Below are 17256 nucleotides of genomic sequence, written 5' to 3'. Positions count from 1 at the left end.
TTCACACAAAAACTTGTACACAAATCTTCATGACAGCATTATTTGTTATAGCCCCAAAATGGAAACCATCTAAATGTTCATCCCAGAGTTTTTCAACCTTTTTTATGTCATGGCACACTTGAATCTGTAGTTAAACTTAACGTGGCACACTTAAATTATGTTGATCAGAAAAAAAAGCAAGAAAAGAATATACTTGCTGAGCTTTGAACTTCTTTCAAAACCAAGTTAACTAATGATCTTTAAAATTTTTCAGGGCACTCCTAAGATCCTCTCACAGCACACCAGTGTGCCACAGAACATCAGTTGAAAAAATGTAGTTCATCTAATTTTTTTTTTTTTTTTTTTTTTTAGCAGGCCCGGTCTAGGCTCAAACCCACCACTCCCGGTGCACGGGGCTGGTCATCTAACCTACAGGTGCCCAGCCTGTTCATCTAATGTTAAATGAGGTAAACAAAATGAGGCATATGCATAAATGAACTACTCAACAAAAAAGGAATATACACTAACAATAAATGGATGATCCTAAAATCTTGACACTAAGAAAAAAACAGAACATGTTATATGATTTCATTTTATGACATGTCCAGAAAGGGCAAATACGGAGACAGAAAGTAGATTAGTGGGCTCCACACTTGTAGTTCAGTGGTTAGGGCACTGGCCGTGTACACCGGGGATGGCAAATTCAAACCCAGCTCAAGCCTGCTAAACAACTATGACGACTACAACAAAAGAATAATCTGGTGCTGTGGCGGGTGCCTGTGGTCCCAGCTACCTGGGAGGCTGAGGCAAGAGAATCGCCTAAGCCCAAGAGCTGGAGGTTTCTGTGAGCTGTGGTGCCAAGGCACTCTACCCAGGGTGACAAAATGAGACTCTGTCTCTAAAAAAAAAAAAAATCATCCAGAACTTTTTGTTCTTTGTTTCACCTTTCTTCAGCCCCTTTTCTGTCTATAAAGTCAATCTCCAGTTTGATTCATTGGAACACTTATCCTATTTTATAGAATGAAGTGTTGCCTGATTCTAGAATCTAAATAAAGACAACGGAGATCTTGAAATTTGTTGCAGTTATTCTTTTGACATTTGGGTTGGTCTCTTTCTAGAACGCCCTTTCCCATTATTCCACTAACCAAATTCTTCAAATAAGCCTACGTGGCAAGTGCCAGATGTAGTAACTGACATATAAAAACTCAATGTACGCCTTTTGATTTTTAAAGCTGCTTTTTGCCCATCACACTGGTAATTTCTCTCCCTCTCTGAACTCACACTATCTTTTCTATATACCTCTTACGTAGCTTATCACTGTTTCATTTAATGTAAACCCCTTAGATTCCTGTATATCAACCCAGCTCTGGCCTGCTAAACAACTCTAGAAAAACTAGCATTCATTCTTAATCCTATGTGTACCCAGCACAAAGTATGAGTGTTTAATCTTTCCTCAATGAATGGGGGGAAAACTCAGTGTGGGAATCAGAGAAGCCTCTGGTGGAAACCGACAGCTGAAATGGGACAGGAAGTGGAATGGAGGTGAAGTAGCACAGAATGAGGTCCTACTATGTGCCAATTAATGGGTTGAGCACAACTTTAAGCTCTTTTTTATTTAACCCTTTACAAAATCCTAAGGAGTTGTACCAACATCATCTCCACTTTACAGATGAGGAGTCAGGGTTAGTGAAGTTAAGAAACTTTTTTTGACTAAGGTCACAGCCAAGTCTGTTTGGGTCTTCCCAGAACTGTACTTGTCACCTGTGCTCCTTCCAATTTGACACTCCTCTTTCTTCACCAAAGTCAGGGACCTTCCTAGATAACACGCAGCCCCCTGCCACTTCATCCTAGTCACGCTAGGCTTGCCCTTCGCTGATGGAACCACAAAGTTTCGCTGAGTGGGGAGGTGGGAAGCCCTTTCTAGAGTCACGGGCCCCGCCCACTGTGTTACTGGTTACGTCATCACGCAGGGCCGCGGCGGCGCGGGCACGTCCTTTAAATAAGGCCTTCTGCAGGCGCGCGCGACAGTGTGCGGAGTAGGGTGGAGCGAGTGTGGAGTCTGGTTTGCGGCCGGGGCCAGAGTCGCCGCGGACCGTGAGGTGGGCGGAAGGGCTACCTGGCAGCCGAGAGGCGGCAGGGAGGGTGCTGCCCTGTCCGCGGGCGCGCTCGTGAGGGGGAGGGAACATGGCGGCGCCCTCGGCGGGGCCGGGACCCTTCGCTCCCGGTTCTGGCTCGGCTCCTACCCCGCTTTGCTTGCCCCTTTCCCTGTCTTCTTGCAGCCTTGTTTACCTTCTCCTTTCACCTCCCTTCTCTTAGCCATTGCTTTTGCCTTCATCGACTCCCCCTTTGCAGGCCCACATTGGGTCGAAGTGTTAAGAGTTGTGGAAGCCAGTCAGGCCCGTCCAGTGCTAAGAGACCGACCCCCTCGATTCTACTGTTAGTTTCTCCCATGACACTATTGATGTGCCTGTGTGACCAGAGAAGCACTGAACATGGAGAGAGGTTAAGTCAGATTTGCAGTCCTGATGCTGTCTCTTAGTGATCTCATTGAAAGGGCTAAGACTTTTAAGGGCTCTAAGATTCTAGAGGGCTTTTGTCATGCATTGCCTGCCAGAAACTGCCCCATACAATGTATGACTGGGAAAACAAGCAAGATTTAGTTTGGCAGTCAGGGAGTGGAGGAGAACTGGGTAAGGACAGACAGCTCCATGTCATAAATTGATCTTGTATGTAGGCAACGAAAAACACCATCATGTTTGGGCTGTTACTTCCTTAGAGCGTCCTGTGAGAAAGACTCATCCTACCTTTTCATTGTTGCTGTGCTATGAAGACCCTTGGGAACATTTATCTGTTTATTGTATTCTTTTTTAAGTGCCATAGTCAGTTGAGAGGGGTTCTGCCTCACCTCAATTAACAACACCTGGCTTAGCCAATCCCTTGCTTTTGATCTTGACCTTTTTTTTTTTTTTTTCTTCTCAGTTGGGTGTAGATTCTGGAGGGATCCTGCCTCTGTTGCAGCTTTTATTGCCAGGCAGCAGAACTGTGAGCTAGAGTAAAGCAGAACTCTAGGAAAATGAGCTCCAAGATGGCGATGGGTGAGCCAAGACTGAACTGGTGAGTTGAACCACTTTGTTAATCCACTGAAGAGAAGTAAAGTGAGATTGGTGTCTGCATAAGAAGGGGTTTCTTGAAGAGATGTGGAAAAACAGGTTAAACAATGTAAGTTCGAGATCTCAGAGTTTAGCTTACTTATACTGAACACTTTTGAGTAGCTGACTGCACTTCCACCCTTAAAATGACAAAAGTTCTGCACTCAGGTTGTTTTTAGGTATGAGTCTATCATGTATTTATTGTTGGTCTCTTGTGAAGGAGAGATGCTGGAATTTTCTTGTTTAAGAACTGTACCCATTTCCATACAAGTACTAAAAAAGACCATCTTTAAGAATAGACATGCTTTTTATTATATTTGAATCTTTATCAAATGATAATATAAATGCATAGACTTTATTTTAGAAGTGTATGGGAACTTTACAAATAGAGAACCGGTTAAGTAATGTATGGTTTTGTAGAGATTTAACTAATACATTTGCTGCTTTAGGTCTTTTTAACACATGTTGACAAGTCAGGCAAGGAAGATGTAAAAGTCACAAGAGGTTATAAAGATTATTAAAATAGTACCTGATTCAAAGAATATTGAATCAGTAAGTTCAATAAGTATTTGTTTTGAGACAGTCTCATTCTGACACCTTGGGTAGAGTGCCATCGTAACATAGCTCACAGCAACTTCAAACTCTTGGACTTGAACGATCCTCTTGCCTCAGCCTCCAAGGTAGCTGAAACTACAGGCATGCGCCATCATGCCTGGCTAATTTTTTTTTTAAACAGAATCTTACTTTGTCACCCTTGGTAGAGTGCTGTGGGGTCATAGTTCACAGCCCCCTCAAACTCTGGGGCTCAAGCAATCCTCTTGCCTCAGCCTCCCAAGTAGCTGGGACTACAGGCACCTGCCACAACATCCAGCTATTTTTTTAGAGATGGGGTGTCGCTCTAGCTCAGGCTGGTCTCGAACTCACGAGCTCAAGGAATCCACTCGTCTCAGCCTCTAGAGTGCTAGGATTACAGGTGTCAGCCATGGCGTACTGACAATAGTACTTCCATCCCTAAGGAGTTCATAATCTTTGAGGCCTTTCACCTTGTTTTTATATGATATGCAGAATTTAATGAAATGCCACAAATGCAGTACCATGACAAGGTAAGAAATTCTATACTGGTACATAGCAAATAAGGCATTCTAATTTTATCATTAATACCTTAATCATAGTTTTTTTGATAAATACCCTTTAAAACAGTAAGGAATGAGTATGTAACAGATGTATTAGAATTTCCCATTTGAGGAATGGGACATTCCAAAGTTCCCATTTGATTAGATTGTTCTATTGTAGATTTTAGGAGGTGTGCACAATTATGTTCCTTGCCAGTGCTACAAAGCACGTGGTCAGATGCAGTGCAGATGCTCTTATATATCACTGGAATTATGAAACCACATGTGGTGTAGAACTTTTGCACAAACAGTAGCCCGTAGAATTCTACTAAACTTTGTTCTCCTTGAATTAGTGGTTCTTACTGTTTTGAATTTTTTAATTCCTTCATTCAACCAGCATGTTTTGGATCCTTACTGTATAGAAAACATTAGCTGTGTTAATCTCTAAATTAATTATGTATCACTTTCAAGGTAGTTTTAGCAAGGGCACACCATTGACTAAGTTAACAAAAATAGGTAGGATATTTAGTCCTTTTGACCTGGCACAATTGTATGGTGAAACAAAAATAACTTCAGAAGCATTTGCTGTTCAGCAACCAAACATCTTAATGTCATGCTTCAGGGCCAGAGGTGAGACCTACCCTTGACAGACCCTCAATTGCATTTTAGTCTGTTCTATCTTTAGCTCTCCAGTCTCTCTGACATTTATTTAATTAGGAACTAAAGGAAATTAAAGGTTGATTATTGGAGGTGGAGAATTTCATAATGGGTCTGGGCTTAAAACTGTCCAAGAAGTAAACATCTAAGCTCGCAGATGTGGTATATGAAATTAAACATACTAAGAGGTGATTGCCTGGGAAAGGGGATATAAAGAGCATATAGTTATAAATAACCATTGTACCACAATCTTCTTGTTTTAGCATGAAATTTTGAATTGTCAAATGTACGTCATTAACTTTTTTTCACAGGGACGTTTCCCCCAAAAATGGCCTTAAGACATTTTTCTCTCGAGAAAATTATAAAGATCAATCCATGACTCCAAGTTTAAAAGAACTGTGTGTTTTATCTAACAGGTAATATGTTTATTTATTTGGTTATTTATTTCCGTATTTAATGTTTTCCATATTTAATGCTTTTCTGGTAGTTGAAGTTTTATATCTCTTTCCACCATGAACAGTCAAATTATAGAAATACAAAAAACAGAAAATAGGAAAACCACTCTTAACACTTTGACATTTATCTTTTTGGACCTTTCTTTATAATGAACATATATATGTATAAACACATATGTATATGTGTACATGTGTATATATGTGTATATATAATAAAACAAAAAAGAACATATGAAAAATAGCATTAAATACTATAAAACTGTTTTGCAATTGCTTTTTTCTATTTAAGGTGATATTTTGTATATCCTTCCATGCCCCTACATATATAGCTCAATCTTAATGGTTGCATATGTGCATTACTTCATTACATAGCTGTGCTTTTAATTCACCTATCTTATCCTATGTTGTAAAATGTTTGTGTTCCTCTTTTTCTGTAATTAAAAATAATACATTGGTGACTTATTGATAACCATTTCTGTAAGATACATTCTTAGAAATTAATCTATGTGGTCAGACAGTATATACATTTTATGTTTTAATAAATTCTGCCAAATTTTCTCTTCTTACTGCTCACCTGCCTGTAGCATTCCTTTTTAATTGACCATTCCTATTCTATCTTAAATGAACCTGGAAACTAAGTAATTGAGTTTACTCAAGATGTGTAATACAGCAAATGAGGAATTAGGGAACTCCCTGAGGGAAACTTCACTTTTGTTCTTTCCCCTTTTTCAATGGAGGAAGCACATCTCCCCATCTTTTCGTGTCTTCTCAGTATCTTTTCTGTTAGTTATTCCCTCTTACTCCTGTGTCTTTGTTCTGTCCCATTTCCAGTCATCTTGATCAGTATTTAAAGTACTCAAGTTTTTCCTGTTTTAAGTAATCCCTGGACTCCACATTACCCCCTAGTTACTTTCTTATCTCTTCTTTCATTTGTACTTAGACTTCTTTAAAGACTTTTTTGTTGTTGTTGCAGTTTGGCCGGGGCCGGGTTCAAACCCACCACCCTGGGCATATGGGGCAGGCGCCCTACCCACTGAGCCACAGGCACCGCCCTTCTTTAAAGACTTTTATATGTATATGCTTGATGGGAGGAAATGAAGAGCAAAAAAGCTGTAAGACATAAAGAAAACAATGAAATGGCATTAATAACTCCTTCTCTATCAATAATTACTTTAAATAGATTAAATTTCAGTCAAAAGATAGATTGGCAGAATGCATTTTTAAAATAGGGTTGAAAATATTCTATTCCGTGCACTTGCTTTTCACTGAACATCCCACTTTAATCTGTCTTCTGTCCTCACTTCTAAAACTGCTCCTCTCATGGTCATCAATCAGCTCTTGGCTATGGACATGTCTCATTCTCCTAGTATTCTGTTTTTTTGTGGTATTTCTTAGATTCTCTTGCCATCTTCATATTCAGGCTTCCCACACTGGCTGATCCGCAGACTCCCTGGAACTTCAAAAAAACACTGATTTTGTGAGTGCAGTGTTATGCACCTGCAGTCCAACTATATGGGAGGCTGAGACTGGAGGATTGCTTCAGCCGAGGAGTTTAAGACCAGCCTGGGAAACATAGTGAGCTTCTGGTGCAGAATAAAAGTAATAAAATACTGATTTTGTACTTCAAATCCAGCCCTTTGAATCTAATGTCTAAGGTGAAGGATGCGTCTGTGAAATTGACTCAGCCTGTAATAGGTGTATGTGTACTGTAATATACACACATTAATATACCCCCCTTTATTTTGTATAATGGGAGCATCCCGTAGTAGTCTGCATTCTGTAGGCTTCCTTCCCTGTCACCATACTTTGTTGATCTTTCATATTAGTACATATAAATTGAATTCATTTTTTTCATAGCTGTGTCATATTATGTTGATGGATGTAGATAATATTTTTTATTTTTACCTATATATGTGTTTATTAGGTTTCCATTTTTTTGCCTTCACAATATTAAAGAGGCTTAAAATTTAATAACAATAACAATGTTTAAGATAAGGACTAGAAACAAAAACCTGGTAAAGAATGAACGAACATAAATACATTCAGAAAAGAAATCAGAATTGCTGCATCGAAATATTAAGCAATAATAATAATAATGCAAAGAAAGTAACATTCACATTGTCAAATAAGAGTATGTCTATTATAGAATGCTTTGACTCTGAGATTCAGTAAGGAGTCATAAGTTAACTTATTATTTTTTTAAATGGATGTAGATAATTTTTAATTGATGTCTGTTAATATTCTTTTAGTTTGTTTTCCTTTACTGTTACAAATAATGAGCATTCTTTTTTACATGTGATTGTAAGCAGGATAAAATTCCTATGAGTGGAGGCTGTTTATACATTTATTTTGATAGATATTGCCAGGTTGCCATTAAAAACATTAAAGAAACAAATGATTTTTTTGATTTCATCAAATAAATAGATAAGTTGACATTAAAACAAGCAGAAGTTGTGTTGAAGAGACAATTTCAAAAATAATTTTTTTTTTTTTTTTTTTTTTTTGTAGAGCCAGAGTTTCACTGTACCGCCCTGGGGTAGGGTAGAGTGCCGTGGCATCACACAGCTCACAGCAACCTCTAACTCTTGGGCTTACGCGATTCTCTTGCCTCAGCCTCCCCAGCAGCTGGGACTACAGGCGCCTGCCACAACGCCCGGCTATTTTTCTGTTGCAGTTTGGCCGGGGCTGGGTCCGAACCCGCCACCCTCGGCATATAGGGCCGGCGCCCTACTAACTGAGCCACAGGCGCCGCCCTCAAAAATAAATGTTTTAAAGAGGCAGTCTTAGGGCAACTTTTTTCTTGCCAGAGTGTGTAATTATAATGTGTTTGCTAATATCATCTGTATAAGGGTGAGGCAACAGATTGCCTTATATGTAACTACATTTACAGATATTTTTAGAAAACTATTTCCGTTATTTATCTTGTACCATGTTTTGGAGATAACTAGTTACTTGAAACTTATTATCAAATAATTATATTATCTTTGTTTCTTTGAATCAAAGAATGTCTAGTGTCCTAAGATTTAGTGAACATATATCTTTATCTTTTTTTTTTTAACTCCTAGCCTTTATTATTTTAGACTAAAGATTTCTAACATTAATCTTCTTCATCTTACCATTGCTTCTTAATTTTTCCAATGGTTCCTTTCAAGTCCACTTTGGCTCAGTATATCCTGAGAGTGTGTTATAGTCTGGCTTTGTGTAAGGGAGAGGGTATTGTTCTGACAGTTGGGTGTTCCTAACTCCTAGAATTTTTTTTCCTAGCATATTCTTGTTTTCTCTAGTCCCATCTACTCAGGAGGCTGAGACGGGAAGATAGCGTCAGTCCAGGAGTTTGAGGCTGCAGTGCATTATGTTTGCGCCTGCGGGTAGCCACTGCACTGCAGCCTGACAATGTAGTGAGATCCTGTTAAAAAAATAGTTAAAAAAAGAGAAACTAAGATATGCTTCTTTTCTTTAGATTTCTATGTAGCACAAAATAATTTATTAGTATAATTTACCTTTTCCTGTAGAAAAAAAGGAAATCTGATTTGTTTCTAGTCTTTTTTCCTAACTTTAGCTGTTGTTAAAAATTATTACAGTAAGAATGGATTTTTAAGCTCTTGTGAATTTTCAACTGTTCTTTTTTTTTTTTTGATGGAACAAAAACCCAGGAAGAATGTAAAATTTTTGTTATCCCTAATTTTGTATTTTTATATTCTCTAACATGTTGGGAAAATATCGGCACTTTTAATTATGTGCTTCCAAAAATTTTTATTCAACCCTTATTTCTCCACCAAAAGGCTTTTTACTCTGTTAATTTCAAGATAAAAAACTTTTACTCTCTGTAAGAACTCTATAAATGTTTGTAAAATGAAAGGACAACTTGAACACTGATTTTACAAATGAATAATACAAGTTAATATTGTGTCATGTTTTTGTAAAGCATCAAAAATAAATTATGTTCGTCGGGAAAGTCTACCTAAGAATAAATGAGAAAAGTAAAATGTCTTGTGAGCTATTCATGTAGAAATACCTGTTGTAAACAATTACCGTTTTTAAAAATCAAAGTTTCTGGGTGTAGCTACTTATAACTGTGTTTTAAAGTCAACAAGGGGGAAAATAGCTTTAAATAGAAAAAAATTATAAACTGTTAACATGTTTAATACATAAAAATAAATCAAATTCAGAAGATACAAGTAAATTTGAGATGGAGGCTAGAAGCATCATTTCCAAATCCTGCTTTTAAAGAAGCTGCCAAACCAGTAGGCTTCAAAATATAGAAAATGAAAAGTTTTGGATTCTGCCATTTTTTCATAGAAACTTTAAGTAAAGAAGGAGAATGGATAGTTGACAAAATGAAGGGGGAAAACTTCAAACCATCAACTGAAATAAAATATAATGCTGTAAATGTGGATAGAGAAACCCTGTCAGATGCCTTTGGTTTGCACCCTGATGAAGATTTTGACAGCACTGCACAAGGAAATGATCTTGATGTGCTACCATTTCATTCTTTGCTGAACGTAGCCAATTTAAACTGCTAGAATTTCTTGACATTCCTGTGCTGGCATATCTGAGTCAGCATCTTGTTGCTGCAGCAGCTTAATTAAATTTGCCAGTTTGTGCCACAAGGACAGACATGTTCTCATATTCAGAGAGACAGCTGTGAAGCAGTATTGTTAAGAGTTGCAGACACAATACTATTAGGTTTGAATAGCTCTCAAGACATTTTCTAGTGGAAAATCAATTTGCTGTAATACAGTTCTCCCAAGATCAGCAGTTAATATTCATTTTGTTAACCTAAAATATGCTTATTTTTATACAGTAATCAGAGAAACTTTAGTGGATAAGTGTGTATTCTTTCACCTGCATTATTTTCAGAGCAAACCTAAGCATCCTAATTTTAATTTCCAAAATTCTTTTTCCATTCACTAATCAGCTTTCTTGATTAGTTTTTTATCCACTGCTTAGCTCTAAGAGGTGGTCTTGAATTTTTTGCTTTATTTGGGGGAAGGGAGGATCTAAATCTTTTTGTAACATACTGTTGCCATCTTTCGACATTTTTACCGTATTTATTCTACTAAGTTGTCTTAAAAGAAATCAGTGGTAGTTTTAGATGAGTTTAACTCACTCTTTGTCCAGAAACCAATCTAAATTAGTAATTCTCAGCCTTATCAGGCTGAAACACTTCTACTTTTTGTAAGAAAAAAAAAAAAATTTTTTTTTTTGTGTTTGAGACGTAATCTCACTTTGTCACCCTCGGTAGAGTGCTGTCGTGTTACAGCTCACAACAATGTCGAACTCTTGGGCTTAAGCAATTCTCTTGCCTCAGCCTCTCAAGTAGCTGGAACTGCAGGTGCTCACCACAACGCCGTTTTTTTGTTTCAGAGATGGGGGTCTCACTCTGGCTCAGGCTGGTCTCCAGCCCACCCGTCTCCCAGAGTGCTAGGATTATAGGCATGATCCTCTGTGCCTGGCCTGTAAGAAGTATTTAAAAGACACCTCCTTTAGTAGATTGAAATGAAATTCATAATAATTACCACAGACAGAACTTTTAAAAAGAGTATAAAATCCTACATATATAAATATGAAACTAAAAGTAAATAATTTCTATCTTAATATGTAAATGTGTAAACTTCACTATACTAGAAGATATAATCAAGTAACTAGATAAACCGGTTAAAATGCACAGAGTTGTATTTAAGAGAAGTAAGATAAACTATGCCATAAAAGAGTCATAAGAAAAATAAAAGGGAATAAGATGTACTATCAGGATAGATAATAACAGACCAGACTTACGTGCGTGTCAGAGAAAGCCTGCCCAGTTGTGTAGGGCAGTGCTATACATCACAGGCACCTAGCATTCCTCACCTCTAAATACCTTTAATCCCCCCTCTCTTTTGTGACAATCCAGATGCACCTACAGGCTTCCAGAATGCTCTGAGGAAATTAACACTGTCATGATCGAGAACCACTGCTCTGGACATTTCTTCCTCCTTCTCTTTCTCCCTCTTAATCCCTGATCATGATGTCCTTAGGATTCTTCTCAGTCACCTATTTGGTATGTTCAGTTTGGAAACCTAAGATCTCCATAGTCACATTGTATTGATGTACATCATTTTCTTACTTCTCCATTCACTTGTCTCATACTTTTGATCACAAGGTCCTGGAGGGCAGAGATCATACTGTGCTTAATGTATCTCCGGTAGCTTGTATAGAGGCTGGCACATGGTAATCACCTAATAAGTATTAGGGAGTGGCAGGGTGACGAATGAATCAGGAAATATCTATCGTCTTTTTCATTATTTCTCTTTATCTGTGGATCGTTGGTGTATAACTTGGAGCCAAGTCATAAAAAACAGTTACTGTGGTGGTTCCAGGACAGTAATCCACATATGAAAAGAACGGTTTCCTTGCAGAGACCAAGGAATTGTAGTTTTTGGTGGACTTCTATGTTCTCTTGTTAAAAATGTAGATTGCAAGAACAGAATAGCAAGAATAGAGATAGGTAAAAGAATAGCGACAGATTGTGAACAAGGTAAGACGTTTATATTCATATACTGTAATTGGGATGGTAAGGTGACTTTTTAAATTCAGAGGTAGCATTTGTCAAGCTAGATAACAAACAGACTCTAAGAGAAAAGAAAATGGAAATGTGCTCTGTATAGGAGTAGATGATTGCAATGAGAATATAAATGCCATTAAACTATGCATATTTGAGGAGGTAAATGAAAACACAGGTTTTTAAGGGAAAATATTAGGAGGAATTTACAGTAATTCTGAAATAATTTTACTTGGATACAAAGATCAGTAACAAGGTTGACACCAGTCCAAAGTTACACAAGCAGTTGGCTGGGCAGATGTCTGGGTAGATGTCCATGTAGAAGTGTATTTTGTCTGGGATACAAACCTGAGAACCCTTTCTTTATGGCCTTCCCCAGCTTTATTTGTCAGGGTTTTTTAATATTAGTGACTCCATTTTATTCAGACAGTTTTCACACATTTTATAAACAAGTATGGTAACAGGCTCTCTGGCTACTCACTGCTGTCTCTTCTGGTACATTTCCTCATAGGTATGGCAGGACTTTGCTTTTGCTTCCATAAAAAGCATAAAGATATTCCCATAGACTCAGCCATGTACAAGAGTGATAGAAGATTGTACAACTTTTCTAAAATCACTACTGCTTCCATAAAATATGATGCATAATTTGGAATTTTCTTGCTAGCTCTTAAGTAAAGGAAACCAGAAAATTTAGAAACTCAGTGAATTTGTTAAAGTGTGTGGTTTCCTTTATTTCCTATTTTTAGTGGCTTTTTTCTCCATGTATTAACTGATATACTTTACAGAAGAATTTAAGCATTAAAAACCAACTAGCATTATAATAAAATGTAAATACAAAATACTTGCATACATAATTGGGGAGAATGATTTCCCCCTCTTCAATAACAGGAAAAGGCTTCTAAATTGAATAAGTAGTCTAATAAGTATGGCTTTTCCTCCCCGTCAGGTAATTGAAGGTAAGTTTGCAATGTGATCCTATCCTGCAGAATACTTAATCTACACTAAATGTCTAAACATCAAAATGCAGGTGTCAGAGTTAGATAATAAGCCAGAGTTTACTCTGTTAATCATGCTATATTCTCCCAGTGATTGAGAATCATGAAATTCCGTGATAGTAATCTTCATGTGAAAAGCACATATTTGTAAATTATATTTTTTTTTCCAGACGTATAGGAGAAAATTTGAATGCCTCAGCAAGTTCTGTAGAAAATGAGCCGGCAGTTAGTTCAGCAACTCAAGCAAAGGAAAAAGTTAAAACCACAATTGGAATGGTTCTTCTTCCAAAACCAAGAGTTCCTTATCCTCGTTTCTCTCGTTTCTCACAGAGAGAGCAGAGGACTTATGTGGACTTGTTGGTTAAATATGCAAAGATTCCTGCAAATTCTAAAGCTGTTGGAATAAATAAAAATGACTACTTGCAGTACATGGTATGTATTCTCTTCTTTAGCTTCAGTAAAAAACTAGTCAGGAAATATTTTTATTCACAATTTGCATTTATGTTTTAAGTGTAGTCATATTCTTTTAATGGAAAATTTAAGTTTGATTAACAGAAAATGGTGCTTTAATTTCTTTGTTGGTTCTAGTATAGTTTGGGCGTTTTGCTATATTTCAGAGCATGTCTGACTCCACTTCATCTTAAATACTAGCAGGAGAACTTTACGTAGCTTGTTGCGCCAATTTTTAATTATTGCTTAAGTATTACTTCAATTAAGAGGTTATCAAATTCTCAGTTACATATGTATAACTGATACTGTCCTCAACATCCTTGTAGCACAATCTTTGTCCATATCTGATTGTTCCCTTCATAAAATTACTAGATCAAAGACTGTGTCTGTTTGTAATGCTTTCATCTACAGTAATTTACATGGGTAAATTATTCTGCAAAAAGGTTAAAACAACTTGTACCACTATTTTAAGACACTTTAAACAAAGTATCTTTACTAATACTGGATATTACCTTTTTTGTCTCTAATTCTATATGTGGAAAAAGATCGCTTACGTTACACATTAATTTAATTAATGTACATTAATTACTAATGAAAATAACATTTTCCATATGTTTATAAGCCATCTTTCTTTTTTCATTCATATTGTTAGCTCATTTTTCTTTTTGTTTTTTTGAGACAGAGTCTCACTGCGTCGCCCTCCATAGAAGGCCGTGGAGTCACAGCTTACAGCAACCTCAAGGTCTTGGGCTTAAGAGATTCTCTTGGCTCAGCCTCCCAAGTAGCTGGGACTACAGGCGCCCACCACAATGCCAGGCTATTTTTTGGTTGTAGTTGTCATTATTGTTTAGCAGGGTAGGGCCAGGCTTCAACCCGCCAGCCTCAGTGTATGTAGCCGGTGCCCTACTCACTGAGCTACAGGCACCGAACCTGTTAACTCATTTTTCCATTGGGTTATTTAGGGTGTTTATCTTTTTTTTTATGTTGGTAGCATTTTATAAAATGAATTTCTTAAGCACTAAATATATATTGTAGTATTTGTCATGTGTGTTTCTATTTCTGTGGAGTTTTTTTATCATAGAAGTTTATTATTATATAATAATTTCTATTAACATTTTCTTTGTAGTTTCTGCTTTGGATTTGATACTTTAATTATTCTTTAATTCCAAATTATTAGAGCAATGATTGAGAAGTAATTATTTTTTAATGAAACTTTTTATTCCAAGACATGTCTACTTTTTTAAAAATCAGGATATGAAAAAACACGTGAATGAAGAAGTTACTGAGTTCCTAAAGTTTTTACAGAATTCTGCAAAGAAATGTCCACAGGATTATAATATGCTTTCTGATGATGCCCATCTCTTCACAGAGGTAAAAAAAAAAATAAAATCATATTTTACTTAAAACTGTCAAGCGATAAGCAGTAGCAGCGTTCTAGAATGTGTGGTGATGCTGCCAAAAGCATCTGGAACTGATAATATCAGTTAGAGACCAAGTTATTTATGGGTCTTTTATTTATCATGTATTACATATCTCAAAATTGTGTACTACGTTATCTGTGTTTATGGTTTTTAATGATCCAACTACTGTATTTTAGCATTACATTTTATTCACATGGATAGTTTGATCCATTTATTTCCCTTGTGAGAAAATAATGTTTAAGAAGTTCATTTGTATCTTACAACTTTGAGTGATCCTTTAGAAACTGAGTAACATGAACTTGTGTTCATTAAGTTCATGGTAACCAGTCACCAAATGCTAAATGTCAACTTAAGTTTTGTAATTATCAGCAAAGCCTATTAATCACCCTACCTCATATCTTATCATCATTCAGTAAACCTAGGAAAAATTTAAAGTATTCTACTTAAGTGGTAGCTATTAATATATATTTTTGTAGTGGAGTTCATCTACAAATACTAGTATTTGTAAGCCTTTAAGATTGGTGACTATAAACAACGTAAGTATATTTAACACCACTGAGTTTTATACTTAATAAAGGCTTCAGATAGTAAGTTTTATGTGTATTTTATGATAATTAAAAAGAACATTGGGGGCGGCGCCTGTGGCTCAGTCAGTAAGGCGCCAGCCCCATATACCGAGGGTGACGGGTTCAAACCCGGCCCCGGCCAAACTGCAACCAAAAAACAGCCGGGCGTTGTGGCGGGCGCCTGTAGTCCCAGCTACGCGGGAGGCTGAGGCAAGAGAATCGCTGAAGCCCAGGAGCTGGAGGTTGCTGTGAGCTGTGTGAGGCCACGGCACTCTACCGAGGGCCATAAAGTGAGACCCTGTCTCTACAAAAAAAAAAAAAAAAAAAAAAAAGAACATTGGGAGGCAGCCAAGAGTCTTTTACTGTTTTAAACATACTTTGTAAGATAACAAGAAGCAGAACAGTGATTCTTCTAAATGAAAGGAAGAATTTTATTTTATTTTTTTTTTTGTAGAGACAGAGTCTCACTTTATGGCCCTCGGTAGAGTGCCATGGCCTCACACAGCTCACAGCAACCTCCAACTCCTGGGCTTAAGCGATTCTCTTGCCTCAGCCTCCCGAGCAGCCGGGACTACAGGCGCCCGCCACAACGCCCGGCTATTTTTTGGTTGCAGTTCAGCCGGGGCTGGGTTTGAACCCACCACCCTCGGTATATGGGGCTGGCGCCTTACCGACTGAGCCACAGGCGTCGCCCCAGAAGAATTTTATTTTTAATTTCTCTGAATCTAAATATAATATACTCAAATGCAATGTCGTATTTTTCTATGTGGAAAAGGACCTGGCAGCTGGCTGCTATTATAATAGTGCCTTTGAAGTAACAGAATGATGTTTCTAAAACATAAAGATATCCCCTCATCTTACTGGTTTATAACAGCCTCGAGTCTCTGGAAGTCTTTACAAAGTTCTGCAATGGTCTCTATGATCTCTCCCCTTCCTCCATCTCCTGGCTCCATCTTCTACAAATCACCCTCTCAGTTACTATACCTACCTACTGGCCTCTGTGTGTTTCTTGCCCATTTCAGATGTGATCTAGCTTTAAGGCCTTTGGCATTTACTATTCCTATTTTTCTGTGAAGTTGTTCTTTAGATATCTGCATGGATTAGTTCCTTGATCCTTTTAGGTCTTTCTGTTGAGATGTCACCTGTCAATAAGGATGTTCTGATTACCTATAGGAAATATCACCCTCAGAGTTTTTATTATTGTTTCATTTTCGTTTGTTATCTTTCTCCACACTCTATATGTAAGCACTGTTTTGTTCACTGCTGTATTCCTAAAGACTAGAATAGTGTGTGGCTCACAGTAGGTGCTCAGTGTAAGTATTTATTGAGTGAATATAAAAATGCTTATTAGCAAAGTACACTATTTGTAGCTAATGATAAACATTAGATCTTGTTTCGCCCCCCGCCAATGGTAAGATAGATTTTATTAGACAGAAAGGAATACAGAAGCAGTAAAAAAGCACCAGAGCTTCTGGCAAATGGGAAGACCCAAGTTGGAAGTCTCTCTTGGATCCTTGTCTAGGGTTAGATCCTGATTTTTATCCATATTGACATGGCAGTGCATTTTCTGTAAGTTGTATTTACATTCCTACCCCAAAGAATCTCTGATACTTTCCTAGATTTGTTTACATTTTAAAATTTTGTTATACAATGTAATATACCTGTGGAAAAATATTCAGAGCAAAAGAACAAACATATAACTTAATAATTTTACAGTAAACACTTAACTCTTCTTTTTTTTTTTTTTTTGAGACAGAGTCTTACTGTGTTGCACTGGGTCACAGCTCACAGCAACCTCAAGGTCTTGGGCTTAAGAGATTCTCTTGCCTCAGCCTCCCAAGTAGCTGGGACTACAGATGCCCAACACAATGCTCGGCTATTTTTTGGTTGCAGTTGTCATTGTTGTTTGGCAGGCCCGGGCTGGATTCGAA

At 37.4% G+C, this 17256-nt stretch overlaps 1 protein-coding gene across 4 annotated transcripts in view; it reads left to right on the top strand.

The window, feature by feature from the left end:
• Window positions 1–1978: 1978 nt before the first annotated feature.
• ICE2 (interactor of little elongation complex ELL subunit 2) overlaps window positions 1979–17256 on the top strand; it is a 75355-nt gene continuing 60077 nt past the window's right edge. For 2 of the 4 annotated variants that reach the window (XM_053595267.1, XM_053595270.1), the window contains exons 1-5: window positions 1979–2078; window positions 2959–3093; window positions 5209–5313; window positions 13059–13320; window positions 14590–14709. In XM_053595267.1, coding sequence (XP_053451242.1) covers window positions 3053–3093; window positions 5209–5313; window positions 13059–13320; window positions 14590–14709 — 528 coding nt within the window. In that variant the 5' untranslated portion in view covers window positions 1979–2078; window positions 2959–3052. Of the gene's footprint in view, window positions 2079–2958; window positions 3094–5208; window positions 5314–11245; window positions 11393–13058; window positions 13321–14589; window positions 14710–17256 lie in introns of those variants that run through there. The other 2 variants (XM_053595269.1, XM_053595268.1) reach the window with 2 other exon arrangements.

Source organism: Nycticebus coucang, chromosome 6 (assembly GCF_027406575.1).
Source record: "Nycticebus coucang isolate mNycCou1 chromosome 6, mNycCou1.pri, whole genome shotgun sequence".
Taxonomy (NCBI): Eukaryota; Metazoa; Chordata; class Mammalia; order Primates; family Lorisidae; genus Nycticebus; species Nycticebus coucang.
This window is presented reverse-complemented; position numbering and strand designations above follow the sequence as displayed.